We start from the raw sequence: 13,218 nt of genomic DNA, 5'->3' as shown, positions 1-13,218 counted from the left end.
CCAAACATAAAAATAATAGATTAATTACGATTGCACTTGCGGAGGATTGCGCATGCTTGGAAATGAAATGTTCAGGATTATGGGTAATGTAGTATCTTTCAATAAAGATAAAAACAAAACTTATTTTAGTGAGATTGGTGTGGAGGCTTAAGCAAACTATGGCATCAAAATGATACCTTTCAGAAGCTGAAGAGAAAAAGAGGGAAGCAAAGAAAAAAGCAATCTCAAAGCAAAGGTATATTCTGCTTTAAATTGTTTAATGCGTATGCTAATTTAAAAACATAAGAAACATTTTCATTATCATTTATAAAGTAACCCACATGAAAAAATACTAAAGTAGACTGTGGTAAAACATTCTTAGACACAATAAAAATACTATAAGGTTCAAAAACTAGAATACTATTACCCTATAGTAATTATTTTGTATTAAAGGGATAGTTCCAAAAACGATATTAAACCCATGATTTACTCACCCAAAAGCTGTCCGAGTTGCATATGTCCATCGTTTTTCAGACAAACACATTTTCGGATACTTTAGAAAATATTTTAGATCTTAGACTCCTCTGTATTCAGGAGAGAGTATTAGCGTAGTGTACGCACTTTTCTTAGTGACGTATGACAAATTCGGAGGGCGGGGGCACAGAGCAGCAGCAGAGTAGCCTCCGTAGGCTGCGTAAGCTCTCATCCTGAATGCGGACGCGACTAAGATGGCGGCGCTACCGGAAGGTAGTTATTTTCCTTAATAAAGTTTTAAATATGGATATTTCTACAACAACACCGCACAGATTACCCTCAGAAGACCTTTGTTTATCATCCTGGAGCCGTTTGGATTTAATTTGTGAAGGAAGGACGCACTTTTTTTTGGACTTGAAGGTCGTGGACTATGGGTGGACCCCGTAACATTACATTTAATCAACTGAAAGATCTAAAACATTTTCTAAAATATCCTAAAATGGGTTTGTCTGAAAAACGATGGACATATGCAACTCGGACAGCTTGGGGGTGAGTAAATCATGGGTTTAATATCATTTTTGGCTTAACTATCCCTTTAATATCCATGATATTTGTATTAATACATACAATAGCCTACTATAGTTCTGTTGCACTATAGTCGTTGCACTATAAAAACATTTCTTAATATGCTGCACTTAATAAAAACTTCTACACTTAAATGCATAAATTTCACTTGTCAAATAGCAGTGACAACTTTACACAAGTGGTGCCCATTTTCATGATCTCGCCTAGGGCCCCATAACCCCATGGGCTGGCCCTGTTACAGCTATCAACAATATTTTTTACACACTAATTCAATTTGACGTTGTTGCTACAGAAACGCATAATTCCCAATTAAAAGAGGATGTTATCATCACAAGAGCACGGCAATTACGATAACGCGTGAACGCAGCGGTGTGATTGACTGGAACGAACTGAGGTCGGAGGTTGGTTGTTACAACCTCCGACTTCATCTGGAACGCCGCATTAAATGACGTAATTCCTTACGCGTGCCTTAATGAAAACAAACACCGTAAAACACTGAAAAAAGGAATGTTTTTTACTTACACCTGGTGGATGAGGTCCTGTGAGATGAAGCTATTCCGAATCCGCAGTAATAATTGTAATCCATCATGTGCACAGACTCTGTCCATTGAGGGGCTAACAGTGAACGAGACGCCACCCAAAGTCATCTTTATCCCTGACAGAGCGGTTAACACAGTTAGCGCTAAATCCTCAGACTGAAGGAATGAAGAAAAAAAAGTGTTCCTCGGAATAACACTGAGCGTATAACGTTACAGCATATTTAGCGTTAGCTTATCATTAAAAATCACAGAATAACAACGAGTGCTATTTTATTTGTTTCTCCGCTATTCAAGTCTCTTCTGTTACTGTGTTCGGTGACTTCATGTGTTTCACAAGTAAATAGAGAGGGGGAGACTGAGACGGTGGGTGGAGTCAAGACGCACGTGCTCATGTGGACTCCACATCAACCGAGAACGTAAACACAAATAAAGTGAAATATAAGCCATATAGCGAAATGTATTCTAATGTAACAGGAATTAAACAACAAAGTAATTGTTTTTATACATGAAAGGGTGCAGGAATAATTTTAAATATAAAGTTCTTCTGCCAAAAACAGATGTAGTAATGCCTGCTAGTAAAGCCATTATAGTAGTGCCCCTCTGATACACAACAATGAAAGTGCTTGATCTACCCAGTCTAAATGATTGAATTGATATAAATAAAAACATGTCTCAAAGACAAGTGACAATTTACTTAATGATCATGGATTATGATGGCCTTTGATGTAATTATCTGAAACATCTAAGCACGTTTGATCTGTGTGTGATTAAAACAGTGACTGATAATAGCCTTACACTCCAGAAGGCACATGCAGATGCACATCTATACAAAGGGAGGAAGCTACAAAAATCCTTACAAAGGCAGGATATTACAATAAATGTGTATAAATAAAACACTATTAGGTGTGTACAAGCAGTGCTCAATCAACACTTTCCTATCCTCAGGTAAAAGAGGAAAGATACAGAATTCCAGTCTCAGTCCTAATCAACAGAGACCTTGCTAGTGGACAGGGAGCATGGGGTCACACTTGAACCTTGTCCTATCCAGCTTTTCCTGTTGTGACTGAGCTACTGAAATCCTAAACCAGAGGTGAAACACAAGGCCCTTGTAAACATTTAGGTTGCCTGTCACATGACAACACGGTATGGCGATAACAGTGTATCCAAATCAGTAAAGGTTGCTGAGGTAACATTGCAAATCAAAACACAAATAGTGGTCTTATCAGTGAAACAACACAGGAAACGGTGATAGCTTCAATTATTAATACAGCACTCTGAATTCAAGCGCAGTAACATAATATACTGCTATGTTTTTGCACATAGGCCATAACACCAAAAAGATGGATCAAAGCGCTAATGTGATCATAATTATGTAGCAAATTAACTGAAATATAAATTGAATGTACTTTGGGTTTTGGGTGGGAGGTTGTGCACAGCACAGGTTGTGCAAAGTGTTACAGAAGACACATTTTTACATGCATTCGAGACTAAGAAGAAAATATACGTGTTTATATCACTACAGTCCCCCCACAATGTTATATGCTGCTAGCCTAGCAAACATTAATTTGGGCCTAAAGGAACGCTTGATATACTCGGAACAACAAGTGAAGGGAAATAATTAAATACCCAATTCTTCAATGCCAGTTTAATTCAGTTAATAAAATTCTTCTGGATTCTGCCAAACACTGCAAAAACTCACATTCAATCAATGTCACACCCAAACAAGCTTTATTTTACTCCAGGTCACTGTAATATTTCCCTCAGACAAGCATGTGCAAATCTAATAAGCAAATTTATTAAAAAAACGTGCATCTGTCAAGTATAAAAAACACAGCAAGTATATAGTGACATAAATGTACTTGTTTTATAATAACTTCAATACAACAGACACAGTAATGTTTAATCCACTTCCTTTCCAATCAATGCCCTCACTAACAGACTTCCCCATCCAAGTTCTGACTTGCTCTAAACGTAGCTTTGTTCACCCTTCTGGTACCTTACGGCAAAAACGTACAAAAACCACTCCTGTGGAAACACGTGAACTCTTGTGGCCTCTTTCTAGATTATACATGCCTGTTTCAAATCCCTCCAGAGAGAAGGATTTAAGGGTCATTCACATTATAATGACAACTAGTATAAACTATAACGATGGCTATATTTGTTTCCACATCAACGGACGATAATGTTAACTTTAAGTTAATTCAGTAACGTGCACGATCCTTGCACAAATCACTTACCTTCAATGGAATTACCGTTTTCCTGCAATAATAACTTTTGCAAATGAATGAGTAAATATGCTGTTCTTGTTCATTTACACAGTGGGTATAACCAGCAGATGTCCTCAACACGCTGCGTTTTCCGTAACTCTAAACACTGAATCTAGTAGTTTGAGTAATCTAAAATTGTACTTTTTGGCATAGTCAATGTAGTAAAATTGTTTAAATTTGGGTGAAATGCTCAGCTCGTCAATGTCACTTCTCAACTCTGAAATCCAATCACAGTGGAGGAGGGGTGGGACAAATACCACAATAGCCAACCATCGCATTGTAAAACGACTGATAAACAAATCAGAAGTATAATAGTAACCAAAGGGCACGGCTGAAAAAATGCTGGCAATGGCCGCATTAAAACGCTTGAGTACACATCCTCGTATCATTTAAGATATGTCAGTGCAAGTGGTTTTCAGTTTGGACAGCTCTTACATTTATTTTAGTCTATGAAAAATCCCTGTTCGTGAAACCGCCCCATAGTAATCGTTATAATGTGAACGGCCCTTTACTGAAGTTATCATGTCAATGAACCAATAAGACTGTCTAGAAGCTTAAAGGAAATGTAGTTTAACCCAGTGGCCTGAGTTTAAGTCGAAAATCAATCTTTATCTATTGTTTAATATTTATTCTGCTGCTATATTAAACTGTAAAATTTACATTATTGCTATAATCTAAGTCAATAAAAGTGCTTAGGATGCTTAGGATGTGTGTCTTTTCATATTTTAAAAATGCAACCCACTGAACTCTCATTTTTAATTTGAATAAGTCTGATACTTATTTTAGGTGGTAAAGTGGCATTAGTTATTTATACAGAGTTACAGATAATCAGTGTTACTGCTGTTGGTTATGAAAAAAAAAGGGAAATACTGCAGGGAACAGAATTTCTAAATCAACAAGCATTTACGTAAACCTAACAAAGGTGGAAACTGGTTGAACTTGCTTGTTTTGTCTGTGTCAATAAGCCAACACAGAAAAACGAAATTGTGTGGTTACAAAATGACCTTACATCATTAAATCAGTGCCTCCCAGAGTAGCCCTTTTATGATCTCATGCTTCTGCTTTCATGGAAACAGCACCCATAGAAATTAGAGCCGTATCTCAATGTTATGTTAATCTACAGCTTAAGCTGGGTTATTAAAGAGGTCGGATATTTAATAGCATATTCCATGGCACTGATATACGAGAACTTCCTACTACATTTAACACAAATAATGGAAGTATACTTTTACTAATCCTCATTTTAAACATGTGTGTGTAAGAGGAACACTATATCATATAAGCATATGCCAAGGGTGTGGTCACGGGTTGTATATTATTGATTTTCGATAGAGCACTAAGTGCTATAAATCAGAGACACCATAGTCATCCTCAAAGAATACAATCTTATGATAGTGTTAATCTATCCATCGGATCCACCCATACATCCATCATCTTTTGAGACTACGACAATATTAATGTCAAGTATGCATCAAGCAGCATGTGTTTCTTAATGTAGAGATGATTAAGTGTATGCTAAGTGATTGTTTCATATTCACATAATGCCAAAAATTACCATACTAAGCTTTAGTGATTTTGAGGAGTTTAAATTGGAGAGGTTCCTATGATCTCTTCATAGTATTTCACAATAAAAACATGTTACCTTCTGGGCTGAGATCTGCGGTCATCTTCCCCACTGCCAGACTCCTTTAAAAAGAAGGGAGCATAAAAGATGTATTATTATTACATTGATCAGTAGCATAAAATATTGCAAACATGTATACACAATAAAATGCTGCCAGTGTAAATGAAATAACTAGCATAAAACCCCCTAAATAATGTAATGCTACACCTCTCAGTGTTATTGAATGGAATTTCTTGTGTTTTAAAATGCAAATACTTTTGCATGCAACGAAAATGAAAGATGCCTCAGTGGCACTATTTAGACAGCTCAGTCACGTGTTTATTCACGTCAACACGTCACCCTTAATCAACATAAACTGGTTCCAACATTTTATTTGGGTAAGGTTCTGTTAAAATCCCACTAAATGCATATTTCAGAAAAAATGGCATTTAGCCGTCGCTGGGGCAGTTCCCATTCAAAAAGTACACTTGTGCACCTAAAGAGTTCATAATATTGGTAGCTTGGTTGGTACCAAAGAGTGCATATTATTACCTCAAAGGTACATACTGGTACCAAATGCATACACATCTGTACCTAAATGTGGAAATCTGGACCATTAAAAGGGTGCTGCCCAGTGGGACAATTGTTTTCAGTTTACTAAGAAGAGAGGTAATTTATAAAGCTGTGAAGATAAAACCCGAAATTCAGTCTACATTCAACAATCATCTCTGCACAGAGCAACATGTGTCAACCACTACATGACATTTAGACTCCTTATCTGTCAAACCACACTCGAGTACTGAGATGCAATATAGCAAAACACTGATGCTGAATGATCAATTCTGAGAGAATATTTTGAAAACTTGCTTTTTAACCACATGACAGGACCAGCATTGTAAACATGAGGGAAATTTACATCAGCCAAGATGGGAAACAATAAAGGTTCTGTTTTAAATGCAAGGGAAGGATGTTTTTTTATGAAAAAGACACTCATTAGTATTTGGCCTAGTTTTAAATGCATTTTTTAAGGTTGAGAGACGGAAGCAATTTAGCTCAAGCATCCCATGACAAAGATGACTCAAGATGGGTATGTTTTGCATAGATACAAATAAAAGCAAAACGTTTTGCATTATGGAAATGTATTACTTTGTGAAATCAGCGTTTTGAATAATTTGGTTTTGAGCAGCACGTCAACGGCAATGCACATGTCCAAAATGCTAAATAAATGCATCTTCAAACACACTTTAATCACTACGTCTCAAGCCTTTGTTTCAACAGTACGTGACTTTAGTTAAACTGTACTGACTGTAAACAACAATTAATGATTAGTTATAACCAACTGGCCACTGCGCCAGGATTTTTTCCTGCCTTCAGACTGAGAGATAAGCTGAAATAAACTCCAACACTTCCCGCAATCCTACAAAGGATAATCAGTAGAGAAAATGCATAGATGGTTATAACAAAGTTTGGGTTAAGCCTAATACCCCGGTATATAAGCATGGTGAAGCAAATCAAGACCTGGTGTTCCTTATCATCAAACTTGCTGAGACTCACAATGCATTCTTACATGAGATTTTTGAAAGTGTCACATGATATGAGATCTTATACAATCAAGACTTGTATGCTGGTTATCAAATTTTTATCCAACTTGCAATAATTGGAAGTTGTCTTGGGTTAAGCATGTTCAGAGCAAAACCTGCAAGCTTTATGATACTGACCCACATTTTATGAGCAATACCATAATAAAAGACAGACTGTATCCTTATAAGCCTTATAAACCTTATATTACGTGACGTTACATGTGTTTTTGTTGCTATCTTCTGCTATCCTATGCTTTATAACCCGACAATTTCACAAACATTTAGAATTAAATAAAAACCTGTTTACTATTTTTAAAGGGGGCAGTTTACTTCCTGGTTCTTACGCCACTTAGGACAACACGTCTTAGGACAAATCACACCCTTTACAAAAATTTTGAATGGATACAATGTAATAAGCAAGCTTTAAGTCAATTATCACGAATCACTTCCTGACTGTAGCATTGTATTATAGACAACCGGTATATACAGTCGAACATCTCAACAACATATCTATATTACGAGCCAGAGATTATATGATGAGCTATATGAACAACAATGTCTATATTTCACGCATGCGTGTTCATATAGCGTCTGAGGAATATTGGAAACAGCGGAAATGAACCCAAAACTAGCGAAACGATGAAAGGTGAGGAAAAAAAGATGCGAGTCACTCACCGAAACGCAAGGGCTGGATGTTGCGCTTGGAGTAGGCGACCGCTGCACGGTTACCAACGCCATTCAGGCTCCGGTAAACGGATACCTGAGAGAAACCGGCGGTGTCGAGACAGACATAATTGTGTCAGTGGATATCAGCCGCAGCTCGTCCGTTGCTCTGTCGCTTCCTCTTCGCGACTGATCTGCGCATGCGCCGAAACCGCCAGCTGTCAAGATTCAGTGGCCTCGAGCAACGTTTAACTGTGTGTGAACTGAACAAGCCTGAGATATTGCAAGCTGTTGTAAAATGTAAAAAACTACAGCGTTCATTGAAGGGTTTAATGAACAGTTCATGCTATAAATTATTATATTTATCAAGCTCAATAAAGCTTAATGTTTTCTCTGTTGATGTTCAGACAGGAAATGCGTTTACAGACAAGCTTTGACTTTCCTTTTCTGTTTCTCAAAACCTCCACTCCCACTTTGCCGCCAAAGTGGAAGTTCTTTGTGGGACATTTATACATAAAAATAATCAATACAGTTTTGCTTCATGAGAAATTGCAGTTAAGAGCCACCATACAAGCATCTGACACACATCCTCATGTCAGTGGAAAATTCTGTCGTCTCTAGCTTTATTTGCCTGTGACCACTGAACCACATCTATAAATCCACTATTGCTTGGTTTTGTGTCACTGAATGAAAGTAGTTGTGAGAGTAAATGCAATCAGATTAGGATTATAGTAAGTAATACAGAGTGTGGATTTAATCTGAAATACAATAGTCACAAAACCTATTAATTTATAAAATAAACAACTTCAAGCATGACCTTTGAAAAGAGAGTAATGGTACAAAACCATCCACTTTACAGAGAACATATTTACATTTTAACTTTTAAAATGAAGAAAATGAAAAAATAATTACAACCTAGCATTTGTGCTTTTTTAAGAAGGTAAAGGGTGGGGTGTTTTTGATCTAGCAGATTTATGGCAATATTAAAAAGATTGTCCCCATCTAGTGGCAGCTTTTTTAATAATGTAAAAAAAGTTTATTAATTTTGTTTATTTTAGCTATATTCATTGCGTATGGCGCTTCGTGTATATCATACATTAAAGATTAAGATAAAAAATAAGCATAATTAAATAAAATGTCATTATAAAATCACTGAAATGTGCAGATGGTAAGACAGTAAAAGTGCCGTGCTGCAGTAGAAAACTATCTTTAAGTTTGTATTTAAATAAATAAATTATGCCCAGTCATAATTACTTTTTTACACAAATGTTCTTTGGACACATTTAAAGAAATATGTAAATTAAAGTTGCTATTTTCCTAGAGAATGCATATCGATCGATTCACACACAGCACATTCACAATAACGTTGACGTGAGCGTTTTAATTACTTGTACATATGCATACATTTTAAGTTATATATTATTGTTTGAATGTAAAATATGTATATTTATCTTGTATATGTATATTTATCGATTTTTAGTTTTTGCTTAGGTCAATTTGTTGTTAAATTATCGAATCTGCTTGACGTCATACACTGTTTAGCGCAAGATGGCGACCTCCGGTAAACAGTAAGTGATTGGTTGCTAACGTAGTTATTTTATGCACTTTAAACAAGTGCAGGTTTAATTTGTTTATATAAATTTGGCGTTTTAAACGACTGATATGATATAAAGTTTATGTTTGCATATTCTTAAACAGTGTTTTTATAAAAACAAGCTAGGAAAAATTGTCCGAACACATGAGCCTAGCTAATGTTGCTATCAAAACACACATGCAAACCGTAGCTAACGTTACACTATAAAGTAAATATATGTTTTGTATATGCATATTGCACTCTTACTTAAGTTCTTAATTTTCACAAATCGTATTAATATTGCAGCTTTGTGGTGACCAGCTTTTATTTAAATTGGGGGTGTTTGGCAGTAATACATTGAAAGTAGAGAAACATATTAAAACTGGTAAGAATGTAATTCTCATTTTTGTACATTTTAGGTATGGGCTCATTTTGCCCCAGAAGAAGGCTTCAAAATCAACCCCTCTCCCCCGACACTCTGTGTTTGGTGATGATTCCGATGATGAGGTGACCGCTCTTATGAATTTGCATATCAGATTTCTTCAGTATTAAACCAAAACTGCTCATGGTAACAATTTCTTTTACTGCAGACCTCTGTTGGAGAGAGTTTGCAGAAGGAGGCAGTCAAAAAGAAGACGATGAAGCAGGTGAGGATGGTAGACATTGAGTAGACTGAGGTTTATAGAGTTTATTACAATGTAATTTATAACAATGTTTTCCACGTCAGACCCGTCTTGAGATGCAAAAGGCACTTGAAGAGGACAGCACTGTTTATGAGTATGACAATGTGTATGATGATATTCAGAAAGAAAGAGTGGAGAGTAATAAAAAAATGCTGAGTGGCACAGACAGGAAGGTAAACTACTAAACATTACTTATATTTTTTCATACAAAACACATACATGCTTCAGAATCTCTTAAGCCAACATCAATCCATTTGGACATTCATTAGATTGCATTATGCTTTGCATTATTTTTTCAGCCAAAGTATATTAACCAGCTGATCCGTGCCGTGGAGGAGAGAAAAAAGGAACAGGAGCGACGTGATGAGAGGAAGATCCAAAAAGAGAGAGAAGCCGAGGGCGAGCAGTTCGCTGATAAAGAGGCTTTTGTCACCTCAGCTTATAGACAGAAGCTTAAAGAAAGACAGGAGGAGCTGGAGAGAGAGAAAAGAGAAGCTGAGCTGGAAGGTGAGGTCTTGAAATAATGTGCATATGGATATTAAACTGGACATCCTTTATAGTTTTGTTTTTCATTTTCAGCTGCCTTGGATGTGAAAAAGCAGAAGGATCTCAGTGGATTTTATAGACATCTTCTCAACCAGACAGTTGGCGAAGAGGTTGTGCCTGATCGTAGTGCACCAAAGTAAGACATACACTTGATTTAAAGGAATAGTTCATTGCAAAGTTAAAATTTGCTCATATTTTACTCACCCTCAAGCTTCCTAGGTGTATATGACTTTTTTCTTTCAGCGCAATACAGTCTGAGATATATTAAAGGGGTCATAGCGTGAAAATTTTAGCATTGCCACTTTGTAGGTTTGAGCAAAAATGTGTCGTTTTGGGTGTGTCTTTTAAAATGCAAATGAGCTGATGAAGTGCAAACACTGATCAAAATGATGGTGGTTTGATGCAATTCAAACTCAATTGTGCTGTCAAGTCCTTCTTTTCTCTCTCTTTCTCTCTACACTAAATGGCAGTGCTGTGGTTGGATAGTGTACATTAAGGGGGTGGTATTATTCTAATAGGATATCCTTATGACATCATAAGGAAAGCCAAATTTCAATGACCTGTTTTTGCTCACACCTACAAAGTGGCAATGCTAACATTTTCATGCCATGACCCCTTTAAATAATATGTTGGACCATTTTAGCGTAATAGTGGCATTGGATAGTGCCCAAGGGTGCTTCTCAATTATTTTTTGTGCATCCTTGTTTCCTTTTCTCACGTCTTAGGGAGGACGGAGGAAACAAACTATTAAATGAATTTATATCCCCTTTCCTTAATCTCTTTGTAAAGTTTATTCTCTGCTATCAAATTCATTATAAACCCCCAATATTAAATAAAATAATGTTAAACACATACTTTCATATCCTTACTACATTAGAAAAAAGACATTCTTAAAAGTGCTTTAAAATGAATGTCAATACCACTGTTCATTTATATAGATCGGTGGTCTATACATAAATATTAAATATACGGTCTGAAACAAGTCTACATTTACAATAATTGAATGATTATTAGAAAAAATTATATATGTTTAATGACGAGAAGATGTAAAGGGGGAGGAGATTCATACGTGCATCATTTAGTTGATAACACTTCCGCATATGATACACTTGTGTATCCTCGCTCATGACTCCTCAGAAAGCCTCCTAACTCCCCGTTCAATTAAAGAATTGAGATGTCCTTCAAGATGGCAGCGCTCGATCGGTTTCCAGGTCGTAGGAGCGAGGAAGCATATTGAGAAGCTCCCCTATTGTTAAAAATCCAGGAAGTGGATCCATCAAAAATCAATCCATAAGTAAAGCAAAGGGTTTGGGTCAGCCTTTCATCGGCCTTCTCATTAGCATTGTCTAGTTTTTATAAACAGGGATTTGACTAGTCCGAGAATAAAATAAATATAAGAGCTGTCAAAACTGAAAACATTTTAAAACGCATCAGTGCGCTTTGTTTTGCCTTAAATGCACAGAAGTAATGTTTTTAGTTATATTTCCTAATTAAACTAAGGCGTAGTCCTGGCTTAAGATAATAAACCACCCCTATAAATGTGTTTATATAGTTTGAATTGTAAATGTTTTCTTACAAAAACCCATGATACTTTTATACAACGCTCACACGGTTTGGCTAAAAGAAGAAAGTTATATACACCTAGGATGGCTTGAGCATAAGAAATTCATTTTTGCAGTGTTAGACACACCAAAATGTTCAATCTTGAATTTTGATAAAGCTTGTTTAAGTCCTAAACTGAAGATTAATAAATCAAAATGTGTTTGTTTTAGAGAGGAGAAAGCTACAAGCTCTGCAGCAGTGGCAGAAACATCACCAACCCCTGAATCTCCACCAAAACGAAGAGACAGTAGGACAGAATCCCACAGTGATGAGGACCAGACTGACAACAAAACAGAGTTCACAAAGACCACCGCAAACAACAACCACTCAAAGCGGCACTACAGACGGAAATCTCCAGACAGTGAGGACGAGCAAGAAAGGGAGAGGAAGGAGGACAGAGAAAGAAGTCACAAAGAAAGAGACAAGGGTAGGGGGAATGAAAAAGAGAGGACGAGGGAAAGAGAGAGGGAGGACAGGCACAGTTACCGGAAGGAAGATAGGGACCGTAGACGAGAACGAGAAGACAGAGGCCGAGACAGGAGGGAAAGGGACAGAGATCCAGATGACAGGCACAGTAAAAGGGACAGAGATCCAGATGACAGGCACAGTAAAAGGGACAGAGATGCAGATGACAGATACAGTAAAAGGGACCGAAGAGACAGCAGCCCAAAAGAGAGAGTGCGGGACAAAAAAGGAGAACAGGAACGAGACAAGGACAAAGAAAGCCAAAAAATGGAGAGCGAAAGGAAAAGCATGGATGTGGAGAAAATGGCAGAGAGTAAGGCTGACAGCGATAAGGAAAAGGCAGTGGACACTGAAGAGAAAAGTGATGCACAGCAGGAAGTTAGTAAATTTGCTAAACGCAGCAGTGAAGAGACTGTAAATTCAGCCAGAGATAGATATATGGCACGACAGCTTGCTCGTGCTTCTGCAAGGCCTTATGTTGAAAAAGAGGAGGATTAGAAAATGGTTTGGTTATGTACCTTTACAAGACAAAACGGGAATTATAAAAAATGAAATGACCTAAATATTTGTGAATTATTCAATGTTAAAGACAAAATTAAGCTTATCTGGAGTTGCTGTTAAACTTTACTTGTGTACAATATTTTTGTGTTAATAAAAAT

General features: G+C 36.8%; 2 protein-coding genes across 3 annotated transcripts in view; one reads left to right on the top strand and one right to left on the bottom strand.

The window, feature by feature from the left end:
* ssh2b (slingshot protein phosphatase 2b) overlaps positions 1 to 7,900 on the bottom strand; it is a 37,914-nt gene extending 30,014 nt beyond the window's left edge. The window contains exons 1-2 of one of the 2 annotated variants that reach the window (XM_065287481.2): positions 7,703 to 7,900; positions 5,487 to 5,530 (exon numbers count right to left, since the gene is read on the bottom strand). In XM_065287481.2, the coding sequence (XP_065143553.1) occupies positions 5,487 to 5,530; positions 7,703 to 7,765 (107 nt within the window). In that variant the 5' untranslated portion in view covers positions 7,766 to 7,900. Of the gene's footprint in view, positions 1 to 1,560; positions 1,907 to 5,486; positions 5,531 to 7,702 lie in introns of those variants that run through there. The other variant, XM_065287480.2, reaches the window with a different exon arrangement.
* Positions 7,901 to 9,216: 1,316 nt separating this feature from the next.
* nsrp1 (nuclear speckle splicing regulatory protein 1) lies at positions 9,217 to 13,143 on the top strand. Its single transcript, XM_065287482.2, has 7 exons — positions 9,217 to 9,258; positions 9,683 to 9,770; positions 9,854 to 9,910; positions 9,991 to 10,119; positions 10,246 to 10,453; positions 10,526 to 10,628; positions 12,265 to 13,143. Exons 1-7 carry the CDS (start codon positions 9,239 to 9,241, stop codon positions 13,055 to 13,057), a joined length of 1,398 nt encoding a protein of 465 aa, XP_065143554.1. The 5' UTR covers positions 9,217 to 9,238; the 3' UTR covers positions 13,058 to 13,143.
* Positions 13,144 to 13,218: the final 75 nt, after the last annotated feature.

The sequence above is a fragment of the Paramisgurnus dabryanus genome, chromosome 18 (assembly GCF_030506205.2).
Source record: "Paramisgurnus dabryanus chromosome 18, PD_genome_1.1, whole genome shotgun sequence".
Lineage (NCBI taxonomy): Eukaryota > Metazoa > Chordata > Actinopteri > Cypriniformes > Cobitidae > Paramisgurnus > Paramisgurnus dabryanus.
This window is presented reverse-complemented; position numbering and strand designations above follow the sequence as displayed.